General features: G+C 41.1%; 1 protein-coding gene across 2 annotated transcripts in view; it reads right to left on the reverse strand.

Annotated features, from left to right (window-relative positions):
• cacna2d2b (calcium channel, voltage-dependent, alpha 2/delta subunit 2b) overlaps positions 1 to 26,222 on the reverse strand; it is a 40,006-nt gene that overhangs the window by 12,735 nt on the left and 1,049 nt on the right. For both annotated transcript variants that reach the window (XR_011602067.1, XM_070959776.1), the window contains exons 2-19: positions 16,111 to 16,192; positions 10,979 to 11,095; positions 10,425 to 10,484; positions 6,481 to 6,525; positions 6,186 to 6,321; positions 5,922 to 6,053; positions 5,741 to 5,798; positions 5,601 to 5,651; positions 3,626 to 3,725; positions 3,335 to 3,496; positions 3,127 to 3,237; positions 2,946 to 3,024; positions 1,469 to 1,518; positions 1,126 to 1,215; positions 942 to 1,007; positions 411 to 485; positions 221 to 295; positions 20 to 91 (exon numbers count right to left, since the gene is read on the reverse strand). Coding sequence is in view for 1 of the 2 variants with exons in the window: in XM_070959776.1 (XP_070815877.1) it covers positions 20 to 91; positions 221 to 295; positions 411 to 485; positions 942 to 1,007; positions 1,126 to 1,215; positions 1,469 to 1,518; positions 2,946 to 3,024; positions 3,127 to 3,237; positions 3,335 to 3,496; positions 3,626 to 3,725; positions 5,601 to 5,651; positions 5,741 to 5,798; positions 5,922 to 6,053; positions 6,186 to 6,321; positions 6,481 to 6,525; positions 10,425 to 10,484; positions 10,979 to 11,095; positions 16,111 to 16,192 (1,561 nt within the window). In the remaining variant the exon portion in view is untranslated. The remainder of the gene's footprint in view (positions 1 to 19; positions 92 to 220; positions 296 to 410; positions 486 to 941; positions 1,008 to 1,125; positions 1,216 to 1,468; positions 1,519 to 2,945; positions 3,025 to 3,126; positions 3,238 to 3,334; positions 3,497 to 3,625; positions 3,726 to 5,600; positions 5,652 to 5,740; positions 5,799 to 5,921; positions 6,054 to 6,185; positions 6,322 to 6,480; positions 6,526 to 10,424; positions 10,485 to 10,978; positions 11,096 to 16,110; positions 16,193 to 26,222) is intronic.

The raw sequence follows: 26,222 nt of genomic DNA on the forward strand, positions 1-26,222 counted from the left end.
CGTGGCACTGAGTGCTCACCTCCTCTTTATTGCTGTCTTCAACCTCTGCATCCAGGAAGTCCAGCGTCACAGGCTCGGGGAGGTTCACGAGCTGAGAGGAGCGGAGGGAGAAAAATACATGAATATCAAATGTAGGTATTTATATTCTTCTGCATATGCCTCTTCCTCCTCCCAGCTATCCGCAGTAAAATATATTTTTGGTAAGTTAAATGTACATCACCTTTGGCTGAAGGTTAGGGTGAAGGAGAAGGTACCCATTTGGATCAATAGCAAATATGTATCCATTGGCTCCAAGCTGTTGAGCAAATAAAATAGGAAGGCATAGCAGTGATGCCTCAGTCTGTACTGTCCATACAAAGTACAAAGGACGACAAATGTGACTTATTATGGTGCTAATGTTATGTACATACATTGTACCGTGGTGTTAGTCGTTTTATCTCGTCAAGATGCACGTCGACTCCCATGACACCTAATATCAGCTGATTCTGGTCAGATAAAAGCAGCAACACATGCAGCTAGTTAAAGGAATAGTTTGATATTTGGGGGAATACGCTTATTCGCTTTCTTGCTGAAGGTTAGTGAAACAACTGAAACTGTATCTGGAGCCAACAGAGGTCCCTGAAAGCCTAGGTCTATCAATAATCGTTGTTGTAAATAAGTGGCCGGGGCCCCCCTAGTGGTCAGGGGCTCCAAGCAACTGCCTGGCTTGCCTGTTCGCCAGCCCTGCCCCTGAGTAGCTTCATACTTCATACATTAATGAGAGTGGTATTGACTTCCTCATCTAACGCTTGGCAAGAGAGAATTAAGCATATTTCCCAAAATGTTGAAGTGTTGTTTTAAAGGTGTTGTATTCTATGGTATTATATAACAGAGTTGCATTTGAAAGACAATAAAACAAATTGACCATAACCTGCAATGTACAAACATAACAGCTTTGTTACCTGTGAGTTTCCATCCATGGTGAGATTAAATACAGGCAAAGTCCCAGTTACCACCATGCCAAGACCCTACAGAGTCCAAAGACAAAGCCCCCAAGCATCTAAATTGTGAGCTTATTTATTCAGTGTGTACTTGATGTTTGATGCATTTACTATATTTACAGCCAGCAGGCTCATGCAGTCTCACCAAGGCATCCTGATACACATTGGTCCACTGAACCTGCTTGGCATCGCTGCCTGCCAGGACCATGGGGCGTCCCAGCACGTCGAGGTACTCCTGACAAAACACAAGAGAAACGTGACCGTCTGCAGCTTCAAAACAACCAAAAACATCAGGCCAGGGGGAGAGTGGGCTGTGCAAACAAATGGAAGTAGATGTTTGAGTGAGTGAGTGAGTGAGTGAGTGAGTGAGTGAGTGAGTGAGTGAGTGAGTGAGTGAGTGAGTGAGTGAGTGAGTGAGTGAGCGTCACGGTGAGAATTAGAAACAGTGAACGGGGATCAGCTGTGTCAGAGGCACTAGACAAACCCACCTGGGTGTTAATCCTTATAGCACAGATGGAACGGATCTCAAAATAGTAACCTGGCAAGTGACAGAGGAAAGAGAGAGAGAGAGACAGAGAGAGAGAGGAAGAGAATGTGTGAGCGATGCTATCAGGAGAAAAAAAAACAGGAGTGGTGCTCATAAATATTCCACATTTTACTAGATGTTACTAGACCAGTGACTCAGCCACTTAACTCCCACAGACAGGAAGCTTAAGACGAATACCACTGAGCTTCAAAACGAAGGTATCTGTATTTTCATTTGCACAGTTCAGTCAAGACCATTAAATCAGCTGAAAGCCCAAACTGTCGAAGCTGAAACCTAATTTGCTATCAGAATCTGCTCCACAGGAAACTTCTGCAAGAGCTCTCCTTTTTTTTAGTTTCCTAATTTTCCATGCATCTACCATTATATTTCATTGTAATGGGGCTTCAACTTTAAGTCACTGTGCCTGAGCAAAAAGCATCCTTACAAACCTGAGTCCCCCTGGAAGGATCGGCATCATAGAGCCGCGTGAGAGCCGAACACGGCTCTGCTCGTAGATATGAGAGGCGGGTCCATTAGTCGGACCTGTGAGTGCACTGTGCATCAGGCTTGGCGATTTATTTGTTTGTTGTTTTGTCCATGCATTGATTCATAAGTATACAGAAGACTAAAGTGCAGTCTGAAAGGGTCTATTACAGAAATGAATTCAAAGCTCATATGCTAAGCTAAAAATACATGTGCTCAATTGACTGTTTACGCTTTACACACAGCCATAATGAACAAAAAAACTAACAACAAACACAGTGCAATATCTAAGAACTCTATAATTACCTTTTGATTATTCTCATTTTTTGGGAGCCTATTACAACTGAGCTACAGACTGTAGTCTTAACCTCTGAAAACCTTCTGTAGTATTTTATTTTATTCTATTTTAATTTGATGACTAGGGCTACTTTTACATGCAAAATAACAATTGTAATGTGATTTGAAAAAATATATATAAACAATAAAATAAAAAATAAGAGACTTAACCGCCAAATAGGATTACAAATTGGTTTTACACTAATCTTCAGTAAATTCAATAACCAGTGCCCATCGACAGGAGTGCATGAACATAGTTAGCAAGTGGACAAGGAAGTTAAAATAGTTAGCTAAAAGTAGTGGATAAAAGTTTAAAAATGTAACTCATCTTAAAACTCATCTTAAACTTTAATAATACTTTAAAACTTAAAGCATTGGGAAATGGTTGATACATCCAGCTTCTGCCACTCCAAACCAAAGCAACCTAAACATTTCTAATTCAACTGTATGAAAAAAAAAGAGTAACAATAATTGATAGCATAAAGCGAAATAGCAAAGTGATAATCCATTAAGGCGGGCATGTTTGCCCGCCTTGAGGCCATCTGATCTGAGGGCTGTGGAACCAACAGTCTACAGTATATGAAGAAATATGAACGAATCACATCAAAAATTCAGCTCACCTTTATTGGTGCATGCGATCCACTGTAAAGGTGTAACATCATAGTTGTGTTGACCCACAGAAAAGGTGAAAACTCGAACCTTAGGAGGAACACATTAAACACAGTTGAGACCCCACTGTGAATCCTTCTCAAACATAACTGTAAGGTGTTTGTTACGGTGAAATGATCAGAAGAAACCAACTGTTTTGTTGGGCCAGTTGTATTGCATGAAGACATCCTGAGCTCTGTCCTCTCCTCCATCAGTAAACAGCATTATTATTTTATTGCAGTTTGCCCGAGGGACATTTGTCTTCTGAAAAATACATTTCAAAGGGAGATGAATGAGAATGAACAGTGGGTTTGACAATAAAACAGTGTGCCCAGTTGATGTAAATCAATATGCCACTTACATTTAACAGCTGGTTGAAAGCAAAATGAAATCCAGACTTGTAGTCGGTAGTGCCTTTAGCCTGCATCTGCTGCACTGCATCCTTGAAGATCTTTTTGTTGCGCACGTTAGCCTGGACGAGATGCTTGAAGCAGGGAACCACAGCCTCAGCCTTCTCGTTAAACTGAAACACAGCAGGAGACAGTTTGGGCTTAAAAATGTAAAGACTGAAATGAAAGAAACAAGTGAAACAAAGTCAAAACAGAGGGGTGTGAATTGATGGAGAGTATGCGATGAAGGTTGAGTTACTAACCCTGGCCACGTTGACGTAATCATCGTCAGACAGAGTGTCCAGCATTTCCATCACTGAGGCTTTGATCAGTTTGAGGGTAAGTCCACTGACGCTGCCGCTCCTGAGGAAACACAGAGGTATCACCCCAATCACATACTCACAAACAAACATCCGCAAAGCAAGAAGATCATTTTACATGAAGGTCAGCAAAATTATGCAGGAGCACATGTTTCAGTTTAGTATTCAATGAAATGCGAGTCCAGCTGCAGCTGATGTGAATAAAGTGCTGCGAAATAGGACAAACCTTTGCGCTATTTTAAGCACATTCTGTACAAATTAGTTGTGGAGCTGCATGCATGCCCTCTCCCCACGAAAATGGAGGATATGTGCGGAAATATTAGCTCAACAAACATCAGTGGGTGAATTGTAAAATCCTCTCAGAATTATGAAAGATTTTTTTGGTACATTTTTAAACTCCTGGAGGCTTGAACAGATTTACAAAGATCCAATAGGTGTACTTAATCCGTACAGTATAATTAACTGCTTCAAGTACAATGTGCTACCTCTCCCCCTGAGCGCCAGACTAAAGTCTTCATTAGTGCTGAAAACTTAACACATGCTTCCTCCAGATGTTCAATCACAGACGTGATTTCCCCTGCAGCAGTGATTAATCAGCACTGATAAAACCCTCACAGCGGCTATTTGTTTTGGATCTCCATTCCCTCCTCCGGTATTTTTCAGAGAAATGCACTAATGTACCATTTGCATTAACCGAGGATAATTTTCAGCAGTGGTGCTAAAACTGCCAAAAAACCTTAATGTAACCCCAGTGAAAATATGGACAAACATTATTCAGTAAATATACCCTGATGACTCTAAATACTGTCTGTCTGAATGAATAAATACAGAGCTTGCGATTTTCAGGTTTTTTGCCTACAGTTTATTCAGCAGTATTTCTCACTGAGGGTGAAAAATAATACAAAGCAATTAAAATAACAAAAACAACACATGTGGTTCGAAAATTTCCATTGTTCATTACTCATATAGGAATTGGTGTACGTGTGTAAACAAACATGTTTCATGGTCATTCATGGAGGCTGCTCTCTTTTTTCCGCATTCAATGCTATAATAGGATTAACCTTGCAAGACTGCCAATGATCTATTATCACCTGAATGAACTGCGACCACGGGGACAGAACAGTGACAGAGAAGGCTGCTGAATTTGACCAAAAGTATGAATATAAAACAAACTCTACTACCTGATGCCCCATAAAAAGAGGAAAAATAAACTTGATCTGATCGTGTGTAATGTAGTTGAACAGTTTGGGTATTATGATAAATTGCTTTCTGATGGGAGGTCAGATGAAAAGATCAACACCACTCTTATGTCCATCAGTTAAATATACAACTATAGCCAGCAGCTTGTTAGCTTAGCTTAGCATATAGACTGGACACCACCACCAATGTTTAACTGTAAAATCGACAATTTGCTGTGTTTTGGGGCCTCTGTGCTGGTCAATTTCTTGCTAGCTGTTTCTCCCTGATCCTAGACTTTGTTTTAAGCTAAGCTAACCAGCTGCTGGCTGTAGCCTTATAGTCAATGAACACACTATAGACTATAAAACATCTTGCTCAAGCCAATCAGAATCTGATGTCATGCCTGAATCATCTCTAACTCAACCTTTAGGCTGTTACACTCGATAAGAGCTGCACTCTCAGCTGGTTTTGGTGCAGAGTCAGTTGCAGGTGCACTGTTTTCCATGACAATACAATTTTAGTCTTTGCTCTTTCCCTATTTTTGCTGACCTATAGGACCTGACACACGAAGAAGCTGCTCATTTATGTGAAATATCACCATCAACGGCTGAGGAAGACTTCACACATGGATTTCAGCAGGTAATATTTAAAACAGCACGGAAAGTGAAAGTTTTGTATGTTTCTTTAATTCACAGAGCAGCAGTAGAAAGAAACTTTTTGAAATGAATTAATTACTTACACATCAACCAGAATGACCATATCTTTGGGGGATGAGGCTCCCTGGATGTACCTGTGGAAAAGAGAGGATGCAACACTTCAGCCCTGTATGTCTGCTGCACCTGTGACAAGAGCAACTTGTCAAGATAAAAGATACCGTACCAGGGCCTCCTCCTGACATCGTACAAGTCAATTTTATCAGGGGCTTTCCATGGTGTGGCTGCAAAAATGAAAAGATGATTCACTCATACCGTTTATCAATGCTTGAGTTAGATCCATTTAAAATGACGCCATTGTATTCAGCATCACTGTAGGAAGCACAGGAGGGGTTGTTAAGACCTACCTGGGTAGTAGCGAGTGACACCCGTCGCACTCCCAAACGCTTGCCACAGCAACGACGGATCCTCCTGACTGTTCTCCATGAACACTTTCTCCAATGCCTGCGTCCAGTTCAACTCATTGAGAATGACTGGAGCTGATGGGGGAAGAGAGAAGAAGATATATCTTACATATGATCTTTCAAATATGGAAAGTAACTTAAATCACAGACATGTCATATCTTTCCACGCTGCTGCGCGATGGATAATATAACAGGAACTTCACTTGCCTCCTTTGTAAATATCTGTGGGAATCTGAACAGCGGTGTAGGAATAGTTGACGTTGTTTTTGAAGTTCGGATCATACACAAACTCCAGCTTGATGTGCGAAGGATTCTCCACCTCTCCTTCTCCATCCATGGAATACTGTGAGAACACGAGAATGCATCTTTTCACTGCGGCACCTTTTTTACTTCTACTTTCAGACACTTTTGATTTACAGCACATCAAGTGATCTTCCATCTGTCGAATGGCCTCAGTAAACATAAACAAAGCAGACAAACAGTTCATTTGGGCCTTACTCACATAATCCAGCTCTGCCTTTGAGTCATAATAAGCCATGTCCAGCTCCTAGAGGAAGACAGATGCAGATATGAAGAGGCTGCAGTGTTGAAAAGCGTGTAACAACATGAGGACGAGTAGACATACTGTATGCACACAGGTCAGCAGACACCAGGACGGTAATTAATTAGGGTAGAAACAAGCTTGTGTTGATTAATCATAACTAATCTTCATGATTGATTAACCTTCTGTCATATGTCTGCCTCCCAAAGTCTCTTATTAGCTTAAGTAATGCATCTTTTCTTTGAGGATAACTAAAACTATTTACAAATACAGTACAACAGCATCATTTAGTGAGAACAAACTCTTTGCAGCCACTTCCCTCTATTTCAGGTGCATCAGACACATGCTGCTCCGATCACCATAACACTCAAAGATTGGCTGATTTTGTCACTAGAGCGAGGCAGATCAACGTGTTGACTGACAGCGAGATAGACTAAACGGTGTAAATGTGACATGAACGGTGGGATCGTTTTATCTCTATGGCAACTATACAGACAAATGCTCATCGAAAGTGAGAAAAGCACGGTGAGAAGGAACAAATCCTTGCATTGGTGGAGCTGTAAGCACCAAATGTTTGCTATTGTTATCGGCTCAGTACTGTGACATTATGAATCAGTAGACAGGCTGTCAGGCATGGCTAGAGCATCGCCATCTGTTAGTCTTAGTTTGTAAGAGTTCTAACATACTTCAGAATAAGCGCGGCATCTCGTCGGCAGTTGGCTTGTTTCTATTTTTGGTCTGTTCTGATTACCGAATCTTTTCTCCAAAGAGACCTTAGCCTATATTTCAATTCAGCTAAATATGACAAGTCTGTCTGCTGCTTGTCTTCTTGCTGTTAGTCATACAGATCTCCGCTCCTCAGAGGGGTGCAGCTCTAATAACATCCAGCCATCATCAGCTTCTCTATCAGTCCGTCCAAACAAGTGATATTGCTCTCCCTTCACGTTAACTTCTTGTGTGAGCTCTGCTTCTTTACATCTCAGTCTGTCAGCGGTGTTTCAGTCCTCTGGTAATACATATGATCAATAATGCACTGATTGATTCTATGAGAAAATGAAATGATTCTCAGTTCAATTAAAAGAAACCCAAATTCTGCTGATTCTGGTCTGATTATATTTTGGTCCATAAAGCAACAGTTTGACTTTTTTGGGGAAATGCACCTGCGGAAAGTTAGAACATTTGTTCAGCTACAGCCATGAACTGGTTATCTTAGCTTAGCATAAGGCCTGAATACAGTCTTTAAGCTGGCTCTGTCCAAAAGTAACAAAATCTGGTGGGTGTGACTACTTCTTGGCCAGGTGCTGTGAATTTCGGGAGATATAACATGTTAATCAGTGAGCTTTAGCAGTCCTAAGAGGCAGATTGTGTTAAGTCGAACAGAGCCAGGCTAGCTGCTTCCCCCTGTTTCTAGTCTTTATGCTAAGCTAAGCTAACAGGGTGCTCAAAGTAATTCCTTAAACCATTAAGTTATGTTGTCTATATTTAAAAAAAAAAAAAAAAAATCACTGAGACAAACTTAGATTCAGTTTATCGTGACCAACGCTAGCATATGACAGCTATCAGTTGTTTTGCAGGGATCCTGGATCCTCAGCTCAGAATTCATACTTCGTTGAGTCGTTTTTGAATGTTTGCAACTCCTTTAGATTGATTTTCCTACGATGCTTTCATGGCATGCTTTAGAAAGAAGATGACACTGTTGGAAAGTCTGCATCACTTTCAATGAATGGACTAAATCATGCAAAACTGCCAGTGTCTTTTAAAGCGACAGAGGGATTCGGTGCTTCGGGGAAGGACGCAAGAGGCCATGTGAGAGGATGAGGTTAACCCCATCTCATTTTGTTGGGCAAATGAAGCAGACCAAGTGGAAAAGTGGAATGCCAATGTGTGTAGGACTCAATAGAAGCGCACGGCTGAGTGCACTCAGTCAGTCGTCTGTTTCACCCAGCTGAGCGCTGAGGGGTCTGCTCGGCTGACTGGTGTAAATGTTCTCTCTCTCTCAGGTCGTCCCATTTAGAGTCACAGCGCTCAGAGACATGCCCATCTGGTCTGAATTTACATCAGTGGTTAAATTTGACTGCGTAACATCTCCGCTATGCGAGGAAATAGTTCATCTTTATTCTTCTGACCTTCTGAAATATAATATTTAAATAGAAAAATCCTTAATAAATTATTGAGCATGCAAAAACAATATTGTTGTCAGCCTGTTGCGTATCTAAACTTGATGAATAACTACTATAGTACTACTTATACAAAAACAAACTGTAGCCGCTATTGTTGTGAATAAGCTTGAACATTTTATACAAAATTAAACTTTGATCGAATTTTTTCTCTGCCACCTTAAGTTCAAATCCACTGAAGACGTGAAAGACACGCTGCTACAAAAAAACCTCCGCTGGTATTTTCCTAAGGGCTCCACTCTCCTGAAATAGAGTGCAGATGCAAACGCAAGCAAAATCTACAGGGCACAAACGGACGTGACCAGCAGATCCTGTGGGCCGGAGGCAACGTGGAGGGGAGGCTGAATACATTATTGAAGGAGGGATACTGAATCAGCAGGTGGTGTTGTGACCAATCACATGAGCTCCTCTCATCAACACAGCAACAGGTGAAACGGAGAGAGAAAGAGAGCTCGTCTCATTGTAGGAAAACATGACATAGACCCAAACATTATTACACCTCGACCCAAATATGCTGTAAATAGCAGAATAAACAGGCAGCTGATGTTTATTGGTGTAGCTGCTGTAATTCTGGCACAGCTGATCGTAGCTGTGCAAACAATTAATACGGGCTAATTAGTAAATGATTTAAACTCTGTGGTGCTGCTCCTCCTCTGCACATCTGAAAAGCCTCATTTGTGTATTTTAAGTCCAATAAGCATAAATGAGTCTACTTGCAAAATATCATTTTTCTAGTTAGTGTTAGGAAAGACGATTCTCATTGGTATCTCATCAAATGGTTTAAATTATTAATGAAGGTATCCACGCTGTGCCAGCTGTGAGTAGAGTAAGCAGGATTTTTGAAAGGGGTGAGTGTGATCTTCATGGAGTCGGCTCTGAGCAGAAGGAAAAACAAGTGAGCATAATCCACTGAAAGCTGGAGGGTGTTTCTGCCTCTGCAATCTGCACTCTGAGTGCAGATTTGTGCTTATTTTTATCATTTATTCATAACCTCTTGACGCTGTGCGCCCTGACAGAATTCTGCACCCCGAGCTATTGCTTCCTCTGCCCAGCAGCAGCTCTGAGCCTATATTTAATTATGGGTCAGGTCAGGCCTTAAATTAAAGGGTCAGTCCGAACCAGAATTCATTTAGAGATAACTGCAAGTAAGACAGCAGTTCATGAGCTCCGCCAGTGAGGAGCGGGTACAGGTTTGCAAACTGGACCAGTGCAGGACTCCAGAGATAAGAATGATGATGCCTCACTTGTGAATTGTGTGAATTTGTTGTTAAACCTACCATGTGATCTCAAAATATTATAATATGGAAGTACCAAAATGGAAAACTCACTGTAATAATCCTCTTGACACAATAAAGATAGACTTGCACCCAAGGAAAACTGCATAAAAATTGTGTTTGCGCCAATGCTTTGTTTGTGCCTGAGAGTCAAAATAGTGCCACAGACGAGCCCAGTCAACAACTAAAGACTGCAATGACAGATGCAATGAACGTGGCAACACACTGTCCAGGCTTTATCATATAGAAAAAGATGTACTGTATATTTGGGGATTTGCATACATGACACAATGCAATAAAAGGGGAGTCAATAATATTGATCAGATGCAGAAATTGTGCTGTACATCAGATGCTCTCAATAATGCTGACTACAGCACATGTACTATTAGTCACTCAGATCAGAAAGTACGAATGCATTACTTTACTGAAAATACCATGTTATTTAAGATTTTACCTTGATCCCATCCTGCCACAGGTGCTCTCGCTGGAGCCGCTCTGCCTCACTGGCTAACCTCTGAAAACAGAGGAACACTCACGTTAGAGGAGCAAGTGCAATGATGACATGTCTGATTTCTCTGAACAAGGGGGAAGAACGCCGTGGAAGACGCCGGTTCCTCCGAGGCAGACCTGGCCTCACACACACTGTGCACAGGAGAGGTGTTCAGACAGAATCGGGAGGAATCCAGTCTGTCAAATACCTTTCTGTCCGTGTCTGATTTTTTAGGATCTAATTTGCAAACCCTATAATAATAATAACAACAAAATGTATTATATGCTATATAGTCAGAATATTATCATTGCATGGGATTATATTAAATGCAAACTTAAACATTAAATTACATTTTCTTGACTTTAGAATTTAAAACCACAGTGTTGTTCTGAGTAAGATCACTTCACCTGCTCAAAAAAAAACCAAACATTTAAGGTTGAGTACAAAAGAAGAAATAAGTAGCATATAAAACAGTCAGAGCTATCAATCACGTGTTTCATATTATTCTTCATACTCACATCCAGTGCTTTGCGCTTCTTTGCTAGGAGCTTCTCTATATCTGAGGCCACCTTCTCCACAATCTTCCGAGGCTGATTCTTCACCAGGCTAAACCGTCGTCTCTCTTCATTGTATATCTGTACATTTTTAATGGACAAAGTTAAAAACTTCCGAGCAGTAACAGCTGCACAGTCATTATATTAAGTCTGTCTCTGCTGACCTAACGTCTGGCTATTGACAATTTGCAACCTTCGGCATATTGTCTGTGCTGACTAAACATAAATCTGTGTTCACCATTAGCACAGCTGATTGGTGTGGGCAGTATCGTCTGTGCTGTTGTTTGATATTTGAAAATAATCATTTTCATGTCAAACATTTAAGGAAACAGATGCAGAGAAGTTGGAATGTCTCATGAATTACAAGCAAATCCTTTTTCCTTTTAAATACGGAAGACACACGGCGGAAAAAAGATGACTTGATCCCAAATCTAAATATGGATCCTTTCATGCCATCTACTCACACACAATGTCTGTTGCCTTTGAAAGAAGTCTTCACTGAATAATCATAACTAGAATTTCATACCAAAATGACAAAGACACCATGTGGCGTTCTGACTGATCCACTTCATCTTACAGGAATCTTATAGTCTATTGACGACACAAGACTCAATCTATTTCAGTGTATGCAGCTGAGCCACAGTCACAGTCCTCTGTGTGATCCACTCTGAAAACGTAAAATGACCGTTTGCCCTTTTCATCACATTCTGACTTGTGTCTGAAGCTTATTACAAACTGAACAGACCAAATTCACCCAGATTCCACTCGTAATGCTCTTCTCCAGAGAACCTGGAGTTAAATTAGACCTCACATTGGAAACACACAACAGCAAACTTCAGAGGACCTGAAATGTGGCCTTTCAACATCCTCCAAAGTATTCCTTATGATTTCATACATCAGAGATCTTTATGGGTCACTGGGAGACGTCTGGGAATGACACAAATATTTGAGTTACTGCTTTCAAACTTAGAACAAACAACTTTACAACTGCAGGAAAATGTTTGCAGTGGTCCTGAGAAATAAATCACCACAAGACAAAGATCGAACTGCACGAGTAATAACACACAACTTACAGTGACATGTCAAAACACACTGGTTTTTGTTCACTCACTGCAATCTTATGTTTAAGAATTAAAGTACAAACTTTTTAATTAATAACTTTTTACAGTCACCTGATTATCTTTGTTGGTTTCTGGTAAAACTGATGTGATTATATATTCCGTCAGGCACAAAGCCAGCACAGGAAAATGGCATTTTTGTCAGAATCAAGTCCAAATAAACACAATTGTAGGGAATATTTGGTACATTTGGCATGAATTGCTCCCAGTTCCCCTACGCCTATTCAAGAGCAGGAGCACAAAGAGCAACTTTCATTGCTTTTGTTGGCAGGAACACACTTTCAAGACCTCTCCAAAAATGAATCACACCTTTTATTGCATCCTTTAGTTTGACTGAAATGGCTAACTACACAAACATTGTCTCCAGCTGTATATTATTACACACAGAAAACACAGTGACTGGGAGTTCAAAAGGTTCATCATCATCAGATATGCAGAGGACACAATATGCACAGTATCCTGCCCTGAGCTCATGGTCTGGTGGGTTTTATGCTATCAGACTCTCTGCCTCATGAGGAAAGATGTCAGAAGGAAGATGAAAACAAGTCAGGCAGTGACCTGGATGAATACATTCTCAGACCTGCATACTGTATGGCAACCCTCTCGCTATAAATGGACTTGACGAAATGAGCTTCAAGACATCCCTCAAGTTTTGTACTGACCAGATGCTTTATTGGCCCAAGCTGCACAGATGGGAACATGCAGCAATGAACGGGGTGTTTCTGTAAACTGTGTGCTGTCTGAGAAGAACTAGGTCCTGTGTGGAATATATTCAGAATTTAAATGTAGCACTGGCAACAGAAAGGATGCAGATAAAACCCCGACCAAACCAGCCTTTAACAAAATAAATTACTTTGCACAAGAATGAGGCAGGTCCGAGAAATGGGACCTGTTCGTCTATCTGGTCCAGACTGGAAGATCAGCAGCTACTGTATCAGATGGACTGACATTAAATTTGGTGCAAAGATTCATGATCCCAGAGGACAAACCACACAGACTTCAGTGATCCCTGGACTTTTCATCTGGCACTACCAACAGGTCAAAAGGTACTTATCCGCTGAAATATCTCAACAGCTACTTGCTGGAGTGCCGTGAAATGACAGAAGATAAAACGTGCTGTCTTCAGTGATCCCCTGACTTTTCCTCTCACTGGCTGACGTGTGGTTTTGAGTGAAATGTCTCGACAATAATTGGATGGACTGCCATAAAACTTGGTACACATCTTGATTTTCCCCCCAAGATGCTAAAGTACTTTGATGACTCCCTGATTTTTCCTTTAGCGCCATCATCAGGTCAAAATTCTATTTTAGTTTATGACCAAATACCTTCAAAAACGAATGCTGTTCCCAACAGCCACAGCTGTCCTTTGTGCTTAGTGCTGATTTCCAAATGTTAACACACTAAACTAAGATGAATCGTTTTCATAAGGTCTAGCATTAAAGATTTTTCTCAGCTGCTTGATAATCACGTGAGCTTTCTTTAAAATTAAAAAAAATGTAAACTGCACCATCAAAAACAGTCCTGAAGGCAAGCCGTTTTAGTGGTGAACAAGCCTGAAGGAGAGCGGGGCTGTATCACAGAGACCATCCAAATTAAATGCAAGTGGAAAACCGTGGCTTTTTATTGGCTGAGGAATAGAAAATGACGTTCCATTTAAATTACACTTGTTTCCTTGACAAGAGAAGATTGCACTGAGGTTTCCGGCCTGAGCAGAGCATTTTCTCAACAGATCAGAGCGTTTCAGGACCATGGAGGGATTAATGAGGATTGAATGAACGAATGAGTCTCATATCAAGGCATTACTGCAGGCTGCGGGCTGACCATCTGCTCTGCTGTGACACAAACAGAGAGGACACGTGCCGCTGCTCTCTGCCGAGGGAACGCCCCCACACATCTTCACAGAGCGGGGCTCTTTTGCCCCCTACAGATGATCTCTGGTCCTGTTTCTTGGCATTTATCTTTTCAGGGACAACCCCTTATTCCCAGCCACCTGTTACAGCGGCGATGTGAAATTACCTTCATGACTTATGGGACACAACAGATAAATGGTGAAAACAGATCACTGTGAGAAATCAGGTGAAAATGGAAAATCTGACATTTACATGCAGTGCAATGATCGGAGCAGTCTACAATCCCATTTTCCAGTGCGTGCTCCCAGTGGTTGCATCTTTTCAATTTCTTCCACAAAGAGATACATCTTAGTTCTGTTACAAACTTCAATATTGATCAATATGTAGATCATTTCCTTTATTAATCTTTATTAATCCTTTTGGATATAAAAATGTCATCAATTCATCAGTTTATCCTATGAGACATTTGTGTGAAATTTTGTCCTAAAAGGTGCATGAATCCTTGATTTATGATCAAAGATGTTTTTTGTGGCCTTTGACCACCAAAATCTAATCAGTTCATCCTTGAGTCCAAGTGAATGTTTGTTCTGAATTATTATTCATTATTATTATGAGATATTCCCTGAAGGGCTTCCAGAGATATCAGGTTCACGAGAACGGGATGGACGGACGTTCCTACGGCAGTCAACCCTAAAACATAACGCCTCTGGCCACGGAGGCATAAAAGGTTTTTGGTTTTTTTTGGGTTTTTTTTTTCACTTTAATGTGCCCAGCTTTTGAGCTGTCCTTCTCAGATGCCTCTAATACAATGGAGGCAAAAGGACTTTTTTTGTGCTGCTCACACCATTGAAAAGTTACATTTAAAGGACAAGTCTGGTGATACTCAGTTTAGATGTACTATAGTGCATCCCTCTGTGCCATAGTGCTCCACAGTCGACCATAAACTACTATAAACACTTAAATGAGCCACACTGTTGCACTGGATGACATGTTGTTTCATTACAATGAAAATTGGCACTGTAGTTTATATACAGTCTGTGAACAGTAGCTACATTAGCACACAAACCTGCGGTTGAAAACAGTGCCAAAAATGCACTATTCACTCCTGCCTGAGTAACCTTTGTTAGAAAAAAAAAAAAAAGTGTGAGTGCCCAGCTCTGCAATTTATTTATCCTTTAAAGATCTACATCTTCAGTAGGAACTAATGGACTTGGAGCTGAGAGCCACAGACAGAGCAAGGACATTGTAAAGTAAAGAAATGTCTTAACAATATCTTGGTTAGTCTGGATAATCCACAAAGCTCAGTGATTTTCCCTTTTTACAGACGATATAGTCCCTTTGAAAAAAGTGTTCAACATCCAGCCCATTTATGTTTTATAATGAAACCAGGTTCACAGACAGTTTATGTACCAGCTTACTGTACAGAGCCATGAATCCAAATACCTTAATGCAAGTGATGTAAAAATCTTGTGTAAAAATACATCAAAATGCAGCTGACTGACTGATGAAACATGTCATGTGCTCGAAAACAAAGTAATGCAACAATTCATCAAAGTGAATTGCTCCACTAAAGAAAAATAACACAGGTATTACATGACCATCTTATGAAAGATTTGAATTAGCATTCATGAATGTAGGTGTTATTAAGCTCATGACTTCATGAAACATAATACTAGATATTCTAAATCCAACTTCAGTAGGCGTGCGTTCAGTCACCTCGCACAGTGTGTGCAAGATTGATTAATTATTGCAAACAACAACACAAAGTGCCAGCAGAATTTGGCTACGGCGTCTAAAAAACAAAGCATACATGCTGGAAAATGAGGAATAGAAAGCTACTAGAGACAGTTTGTCCAGGGAAAACAAAAACATTGTGTTGTTGACTGTCCATTGCTCTGCAAGAAGTTCCAAAAAAAAAAAATCATGCAAAAAGAAACAAAGAAGTTTTTAAAAGGCAGACTATAATTGCCATCTTGCTTCATGCACCTACTTAGCTTTGGCTTTTAAACTTAATGGATTTACAGCTCTTCTGCACACTGACCTCTCTGGCTGGTGCATTTCTGATTGAGTTTATGCAGCAGTATGATGAGTAAGACCTGTGTACTATAAAAAGAAGCAACACACTCACCCCTTTCAACTGCTGAGCTCCAGTGATGTGCTGAAAGACTCTGTCAATCTCCTGCTCGATACGCCGGGCCCAGTGCATTATCCTGTGGATAGACATCACAGGCTGACTGTCACACCACGCAAACAAATGAAAAAGATATGCATGTGTGTTTGTGTGGGTAGGACATAGCTACTTTTAGGGACACATTGCAGACTTGAGGCCAGAGGCACAATTGGGGATAAAAGCTGTGTTAGGGTTAGGGTTAGGCAAGGAGTGGTTATGGTAAGGCTAAATCTCCACTGAATGAATGTAAGTCTATGTAACGTCCCCATAAGTGATAGAAACATGACTGTGTGCATGTCTGTGTGTGTGTATTTCAAAGAGGTAGGCACTGATGTTGCAACAATAACAATAGCTGTCGCCTGTGCATGGATTAACAAAGCATATTAACACATTAAAAAAGACATCATCAGGTCTGAAAATGAGAGGATTATTATCAAGATAAACAAATATAGTTTCAAGATGTAAAAAAAATGTGCTTACACCCTGCAAACAACACTATTAATAAGGAAACTCATATCGGCTCGTTGGAAAAAGCATCTCTTTGGTAGCCCGTCTTTGCAAAAAAGAATATTTCCACTTGTGTTATTGCCACTGTTAGCTCCAGTTCATTTTCTCATTTTCTGCAACTTTCACAGAACGACACAAGGAATAGAAAAGAAGCTTAGACAACAGGTGCATCCATCGCTGAGGTTGCGAGTAAGCAAAGAAACATTAGTGACGCTCCCTAATCAGCTTTGTTGACTCATCTTCATAATTCTGTGAGAGCATATTTCCAAAGCAAAGAAAAACATACAATTTGATACATCATTATTATATAAGTACATAAATAGCTTTTAAACCCTGCGGTGACGGGCAGGATCACTTGATGCATTTGGAATTTCTTGCTCTGCTGCCAAAATAGAGCAACTAATGAGCCGCGATAAATAAAACACCTGCTGTGTTATGAGTGTTAAGAGCAACAACAGCAGAGGCAGTTCGGTGGAGGAGACTATACATGTGGCTCCAGAGGTGAGGAATTTAACGATCCTCAGGGCACTATGAAATGAAAACTAAAAATGTTTAATATCAACAGCAATGCATTATTTTCTATCACAGATCATCATATGTTTGTAGCATTGCTGTTCTGTGAGAACCACGGATCTCTAAAAAGTCAGCTTTCTCATAAGAACAGCCTGTTTTCAGCTTTATGATGATGTAGGTTCCAGCTGATCCAAGATAGTTTTAAGTAGTTTATTTATCTTGAAAAGGCAGAGAATTTTCCCACAAAGGAACATTTCATCCTTCATCTTATCAGAAAAAAAAAAAAAAATCAAATACAAAATCACATTTCTTCAAGCGACGGTCATTTATAACTCATATCAGCATTTAACCAGAACTGGAGCCCAGGTCTGCTGCAAGGTTAGCTGCCTCAGTGGATTTCAATTGTGTATTTTAGTTGTTTATTTACACATCCAGCAGTTACAGAGCAACATTATCATTCATCTGGAGCCCTGTTTCTGTCCACCTGACGAATTTAAATCCAATATTCTACCAGCTCCTGAGGAGAATATCGCTGTTCACCAGCTAGTCACAAACTGCATCTGTCTGTCACTTGGTCCTCAGCAGGTAGTGTGCAGAGGGTTTTTAGAGCTTTATTACTGAAAACAGCTGCCTGCTGCAGCCAAAAACAACATTATGAGAGCAGTTAGAGGGAACCAAAACAGTGAAGTTGCAGCTGGACAACGAACTGAAACTCACTAAAAATATCAGTGAAGCTGAAGGGAGCTGTCCACTCAGGTGATAATTCCCTGTAGGTCAACGAGCGACCCTTTCATATTGTCATTTGATACATTGTTACCATTGTTAAAAAACAGAACGTATAGATTCTCATTCATCCAGGTCATGGTACTCTGCGCTTCCAAAGGCACCTGGTCTTGCTTGTGGTTCTAGAAGACGTTTGTCTGTCATCCAAAAGGCTTCTTCAGTTGTGACTGACAGGTGGGAAGTCCCAGGCATTTAGCCTCTTGCAGGGTCACGGTTCCACCCAGAATCATGCGAGTCGTTAGGGTCACATGAGTCATGGTGTTGACGGCTCAATAGGTGTTGATGGGTGAGAATGGGTGAGTCGTTGACCCACCTGCCCATCATGTGACTCAATAGGGTCACGTGAGTCCTGGTGCGAATGGCTGTTAAAATGCCTGCGGAGAGATAGAATTTATAGCCATTTTCCCATATCCTTATTTCATTTTGTAATCTCTTGTCTTTGGTAAAGACACAAATTTAAGGTCAAGTTATGTTTTTATTGCCGTCAGAGAAAAAAATTGTGTAATATTTAGGCTATCCCAGATAATGACAATAAAGCAAATGATTAAGTTCATTAAATAGAAACTACTGTGGACTGCAACTGTTGGACAGTCTCCAAACTAGGCTAATAAAATACCAGGAGAAACACCAGTGATACTGAAAACTACAACCACTACACCCAAAGATGGAGGACAGTCAACACCAACACAGATTTTCCTTAAAAATGAAAAAGTTTCAGAAGGTCTGGGTACCTTGCTATTGAGCAATTAAGTGCTGAACAGCATCAGCACTCCTGCCAGTATCTCTGTCAAATGTCAACTCCAACACAGAAATCACACCCACCACTGGCCGCACACCAGAAACACCACAACCACCAACTACCAGCACTGTATAAGCACCTGTGGGTCCAGCAGCTAATGCCCTTCCAGCCCACACAGACATCTCCATGGTTATTCCAGTGGCTTTGACAAGGAACTGAGGATGCACACATCAATAAAGAAGCAGAAGAAGAAGAATTACTCTGGGACACTTCTACATTCAGACCTGCATAGAAACATGTCCAGAAAATGAAACTTTGCCTTGTTTTATGCACATGGATTTGTATCTACTTCAGAAACGCACTTATTTTTTTAAGCATGAAGCAGAAAGGTGACCAACAAAACACTTGAGATGAATTCTCAGACTTCAACAGAGATTTGCAGTGGAATGATCTCTTGTTTTCATAAGACTGCAGATACACAGTAGTTCTAGAAAATGTTACTTCTTTTCTTTTTCTAAACTTGTTGAGAGCTGTGCTGCTACTGAGTTTTGTTCTCTAAACGATCACTGGTTAAACACAGATTGAGGTCAGATAGGACAAACAACAGATGGTAAGCTTGCATTGAGGCACAAAAATGTTTATTAAACATTTGTTTCTCTGCACTGAATTATTTACAGAATTATTATTATTATTATGAATTATTTATTGGGGTCCCACCCAAAAAATCTGCCTGAACTAATAATCAGCTGTCAATCATGACGTAACATCCCCTTTTTATAGCACCATCTAACTGATTACGACCAAACCTATGAGAAAAATGAACAGTTGAGCTTACATCAGCATGATAAGAACTATCTAAAATGACAGAAACGATGTTTGGGAAAAATATATTTGTGTACTTTAGCGGGATTTATGACCTTGACTGCAGCCAGCCACCAGGGGGCGATCAGGGGGATGTCTTGGCTTCGCTATACAGTCGCTTGTTCAACACTTGATAATCAGTTTCCTGTAATGGAACCACGTCTTTCCTGTTTGTCAGGACTGGATTTGCAATGCAGGATTTCTATTTAAAATTTCAAAGCCTTAACCTCAATTCAAGATAACTCTGACGACATTACTGCGGTATCATCAGGGTTATGTGGGTTCTCCTCCCTGCAGAGCCACTGAGGACATTAAACAGGCTGACTAGTGCTGCTCATGAAGAGCGCCCCTTCCAAGTAAATGCTGTGGCTGTAAGGTGGAAGTGTAGCAGGTGTCCTGTGAGGAAATTGCACCTGCAGACTTCAGGCAGAGTCCAGTGCTCTCAAATGCAAGAGGCGACGAACCTTTTGGAGACCATATATTGTTAACCACTTATACGTCAGCCAGACACACACAAAAAGTGAGCTTTCAGCTGTGACTCACCATAGCAAGGCAAAATCAATGTTTACACCTTACTGTTCAAACCAAACAGATTTCAATATTTTCACTCATTCCAACATCTGTGTGGAACATTTTTGATAAATAGGCCATAACCCTAATAAATTTAAAACACTATCAAACCATGTCTACTGGAATGGTCTTTAAACCTCAGATCAGAATCAGGTTTACTGTCAAACCACGTGTAAACAACACTTGGTTTTTCACTGCTCTCGATGTACTAGCATAGGAGTAGACACACAGCTAAGAACAAGGACAACATATATGGAATAAACAAAGGTAAAGAAGGGTCGAGAATAAAGAATGGGCAGGGCTGTAATCTACACACTACACTAGCCAACAACATAAAGAAAAGTCTATACAAGTCAAGGATCCTAGCTTGAAAACAATCCAATATAGTGCAAAGAAACACTGAATGAATATGCATAAGTGAAGTGGATGATTATGTACATTATTCACGTGCACGTATGTACAGCGTGCAGGATTTATATTGGCGGTGACAGTGCATGATGATATGTACGTGACAAAAACTGCATTTCAGACTGACACATAAATATTAACTGTAGAAATATGATCTACAGTGGAAGTAACGTCACTTGTTTCATTTTTAAAGTGCTCTGCACACAGCCTGTACGGAGCATGTACAGTATGTGCTCTGTATGTCTTCTTCCAAAATGTGTTCTCGGTGATAAACCACATAATCTCATCCCAAACTGCAATTTCAAAGCAGCACGCACAATCCTACACAACCTATCAGAACAAAAGCATCATCCTGCAGCAGGAGAACTAGTGTCTGCCATGTTCAAGTCTATCAGCCACAGTAAACACTGTAGTGAATACTGTAGCTGTATTCATCTTCTAGACTCCCTGTATGCCCAGACCCTATCCTCAAGAGACCCTGAGGATGGCTGAATGAAAGCAGTCTCAATGGAGATCACTTCATTCACTGGCTGAACGTGCGATCCTGCTGTTCAGCCTGGCCAAATGGATTAGAGGAGACTTTGTGCAGGCGAAACATTTATTTTGAGTTTCCTACCTAAATTGGTGCAGGAAAAAAGCTTAATACCCAGAAAATCACCCTGTATCCTTTATGGCGCGAGGGAGTCGATACATTATCAGTCAGACAGATCTCAGCAGAGTTACGAGGCAACATCACAGATTAAAGTCTTGTTGGGCTTGTTTCTAGCTTTGGAAGAGCCACAAGCCAACAGTCCACAGAAAGACGTTTCACAATGAGGAGCAAATATTTGAGCGTAGCACGGGTGAAAGAAACCTGCTGATGAATACACAGCCCTCAATGCAGTGCCAGACCTTTCACACTCGCCCCGCTACCTCTGATAGAAATATTCGTCTGGGTTGTGATAAAGTGCAGAGAAGCCAAAGGTATTCGGGTTTTTTTTAACTCCGGCATCACCAAGACTATCACTCTAAAGGCCCACTTATGATAAGATTGAATGCCTGACAAGGTGCCCTCGATGAGCATGGCGCTATTTGAAAGTGAAATTATTTTCAGCTTGAGGCAGTCGAAGCAGCCGCTCTGAAAAAAAAAAAGAGCAGCAGCCATTGACAGCTGTGAGGGTAGCAACAGAAAAATATGTATTTTGTGATAGACCCTTGAAAAAACACATTGCAGTTGTCAGAACGCTTCATTTTCTACTGATTTATCACAGGCCAGCGTGTTAATGTGATTATGTGACCACCGCGGCCGATCAAATGAAAATGTTTATGAAAATAATAACTGAGCCATTCTTTCTTGCTACAGAACAGAACAATGGTGAGTCAGCAACTTGCGATTTTCACACAATTCTTGTTTGCTCGGCAGGAATAAAATAATAAACATGAAAGAAAAAGCCAGACTTGCACATGCAATCTCAGGATTATTTTCAAGAGCTGAATCTGACTTCACATGTTCTCTCACTTTCTGATCCCAGTATGCTTTTGCATGTATGCTGCGGGGACACCACAAGCGTTCCTCACGAATGAACAAAAATAAGTGTTAAAGACTCTTCTTTAAGCCTCCTTTACACTGTGTGATAACAGAGTTCTTGCAGGTTCATTGCATATCACGCTGTGCGAGATTTGTCACAATCTGTGTCAGACTGTACAACACCAGCTTTGAGGCACGTCAAACGCAATTAAGACCTGGTGAATATTTTAAAAAGTAGCCAAATGCGCATCAGACTCATCCATCTGCAGCGCTCCTGTGTTTTTACATCACACATAAACAGTGCTTGCATTGTCGTATTTGTCCGGTCTAATCTGCAGCATTTATGGCCTTTTCTGATTTGTTGGCTTCAGGCAGCAGTCACCATTTTGACACCAGCTGTCTTTGTCTCACAGTGTGATCTAGGACTTTCATTTTTAACTGATGATCAAATATTTCACCACATTTCTCCCGTGACTGTCAACTTTCGGCTGGGATAGCCGTGTAAAGGGGAGGCACCAAACACCAATGATGCCTTTGATCCTGTTTAACATGAACAATAATATTAGCATGCACTGCATTAATTGAATTATCAAACCTTTTCTAAAATCAACAGCATCATTCAACATTTAAAAGACTGAAGTCAACAAGCCTTTTGCATCACAAATTAATTTAAAATGCCCTTGAAGTGTTGCAAAGACCCTACTGTGTGAATAAATGAGGTTTGTTCTATGACTGTAGCCCACAGAACAGCAGAGCAGCTTTAACGGTGTGAGTCAGTGCGGCTGGAGCACAGTCCTAAGTTTTTTTTTTTACTGTGTGCTCCATTTCCTCTCCTCTCGAGCCCTGTGGGACGTCAGAAAACGCTGTATCGCGGCGCTGCGATGAAGCGGCTCAACAGCGCAGCGCACTCGTGCCTCTTCTCTGTTACCTGCTATACTCACACACCCCTGGGACGAGAGGCAGAGAAGCAGTACGTGATGTGACCCATATTCACTTACAGCACAGAGAGTGAGAGGTTGAGAGGGTGGAGCAGCAGAGCGAAAGGTGGAGTATAAGCAGCAGATAGGGGAGGCACTTAAAGCTATATTTACATATGTATGTGCTATATCTTTCTGTGTATCTACAGTGCAGCATCTAGCCAGCCATTCATCAGGCACTGTAGCTTCCAAAGAATTATGCTTACATACAACTAAATATGCTTTGTAGGAAACATAAAGCTGTCTGAATCACATTTTTAGCCATCAAAGCGGCATGGCTCTGGGGGTGGACATGTCAGACTGTCAGTCGGTCCACCACTTCCTGCCCAGGCTGTGATGTCTCGACAACTGCTGGATGGATTCCCATGAAATGTTGCACAGACGCTCATGCTCCCCAGAGGATGAAGTCTGCTGACTTCGACGATCCCCTGACATTTCCTCTAGCGCCACCGTGAGGTTCACACTCGTGGTTTTAAAAGGAATGTCTCAGCAATTGCTGGATGGATTCTCATGAATTTGGTTGAGACATTCATATCTTGCTGAGGATGAATTGCAATTATCATAACTGCCCAGTGGTTTATGGTAAAATACGTGCAAGCGTAATAACAACATCATCCACCGACAGAGCCAGAGAGCCCCCACAGTTCTAGATGCAGCACCCCCACTGTGGACATTATGATCCCATTTAGTTCCCGAACGTTAGCTAGCTTCAAAGAATAATGTCAGCCTATCCTTTGTAACGCCCTGGGAACCAGAAAAAACCTTGAATATCTGGCTAGCTTCAGCATGAATTCATTAATTCTATCAATAGAAAGGATAAAGTGGTAAAGATTTCATCGATTCACAGTTACATCTGGATGAAAAGCATCTGAGAATTTGATTCCAGAGGCAGGGCTTTTCTTTCATCTCCGACAAACACTGATAACATTAGTCTATTACCCAATTTTGTAATTGCATATTTTGGCATTTTTAATGTATAAAAAGACTGTACGATTTGCTTCTCAGGTGTGCAGTGTGTCTTTGGCCTACATCCAGTCAATTAAATGTCATTCAACAAACAAGCAGACTCGTGCATGCGTGAGTCTAGAATGTTGGGTCTGGAACTGCTGCGTCCAGATCTGCATGAGCGCTGCGGGGCGATGCTTCTCCCTTCAGCTGTACTTTGTGTTAGTGCTGATCATGAAATATTGGCTTGTTAACACACTAAACTAACATGGCGAGCACGATAATTGTACCATTACAGCATCACACCTGCTAAGCATCAGCATGTTAGCATTGTCATTGTGAGAATGCTGACGTTAGCATATAGCTCAGAGCACAGCTGTAGTCTCACACAGCCACTACACACACTTCCTCATGTGTGTTAACCACACGACTAAAGCAGGATTAACATTTTTCGTGGTTATAGTCAGGCAACTCAAAGCTCTCAGTGAAGGTAAGGGAAAGACCATGTTTGGGTTAAATGTTAAAAAAATAAATGAGAGCAGGTGCAAAATGAATTGTTTAGGTCAGTTATGAAACAAAAATTCCAAAATCTGAGGATTTGCTGCTGCTCTCTGTTTTATAATCACTGTAAATTCATTACATTTGGGTTTTGGTCTGTTGGTCGAGCAAAACCAGATATTTAAAGAGTTCCCATTGTGCTTTTTGCTTAATTAATCCATTGGCTCTCAAACATTTCTTTCTCCCTCCAAAATTGCCCGGTTTAAACGCTGAATTCAACTGAACGCTACGCAGAATATGAACTGGGTGTTTCTTTTCATGTGTTACTGCGGCTGAAATACTAGAAGTTTATCAAACTCAGAGACCCAGAAGACACAAGGCTCTCCCGCTCCACTGACAGCGAACTTGAGAGCATGACAGGCTTTTTCAGGATCTGACTGATGCTCGATGAGCATCGCCAGTCTTTTCTTTCCTTCGCTATTAAAACGTCACACACTTCGCACTCTGCATATTGTTTTGTGAGAATAAATCCTGCCACACTTTTCCTCTCATGTTGTTCACAGCTTGAGAGCCACGAGATCAATCGATTAATCAAAAAGAATTCAAATAATCTGGAACTGTGGTCTCTCCCTCATGTTAAAAAAGTATTTTGGTAACCTAAAGCCCCACAAAAAAATCAGCAAAGCAAGCTCCAGTCTCAAATCCTGCTCTGTGAAGTATGAAGATGTCACACTTCCTGGATTGGAAAGAACATTGCCAGTGAATGTAATCCAGGCAGCAACTACATTTCCTCCACAATGTACTTGGAAAGCAAATTAGTAGTACAGAAATGTATTTTTTAAGACATCTACCTAGCTATCTGTCTGTCTGTCTGTCTGTCTGTCTATCTATCTGTCTCTCTATCCATATGCAGAGACAGAGTCAGACAGAAGGGGCGGGAGTGAAAAGGGCGAAGGGGAATAAATCCTTGCTGCTGCAGTATTAATTCTTAATTGGAATGAGATGCTGTTCTTCAGCGTAGCGATTCTGCTTCATTTAGCTTACATGAAGAGACCCAGGGCAGAGGGTATGTAGCTGTTTCAGAGCACTCAGCACAAAAATAAGCAGAAAGGAAGAAGAAGAGGAGGAGGAGGAGGAGGAGGAAGCAGCGGCTATACCCTACTTGAAATAACCCAATTCATCATAAAACACACACACACACACACACACACACACACACACACACACACACACACACACACACACACACACACACACACACCTCCCTGATTTATAGACCCCTTTCCTAATTGGTAAATACACCTCGGATCTCCAGTTGTGATTGGCCAGAAAGCCCTCACTGTGTGCCCCGAAGATGTGTGGACCATCTGGCCTGTTCCTCCCTCCAGAGCAGCCTGATTGCAGAGCCTGGAGGTGGGCCCAGATAACTGTGGTCTCGAGTTAAGCGCCAGCTGTACTTAACAGTAACGGGTTAAAGGTTAAGAATTAAGATCCAAGCACAGGATTGATTTAAAGTGTTATTCTAATGCCGCCTTCACATTGATACCACACCTTTCTTCTTCTTCTTCTTCTGTGTAACATCCTACAACTAGTACCTCTGAACATGCAGTACTACTAGAGGCTACTACTGCACTGTTGATCTCCTCAAGAGGTTGCAAGAGAGGTGAGTGTTTCACCAAATAAAAAAATGTGTTGCTCTTTACTTGAAAGGCTGCATGGAAAAATCGAGCACTGGCGCACAAGAACAACAGCGGGAACACTG

Source organism: Chaetodon trifascialis, chromosome 3 (genome assembly GCF_039877785.1).
Source record: "Chaetodon trifascialis isolate fChaTrf1 chromosome 3, fChaTrf1.hap1, whole genome shotgun sequence".
Classification (NCBI taxonomy): Eukaryota; Metazoa; Chordata; class Actinopteri; order Chaetodontiformes; family Chaetodontidae; genus Chaetodon; species Chaetodon trifascialis.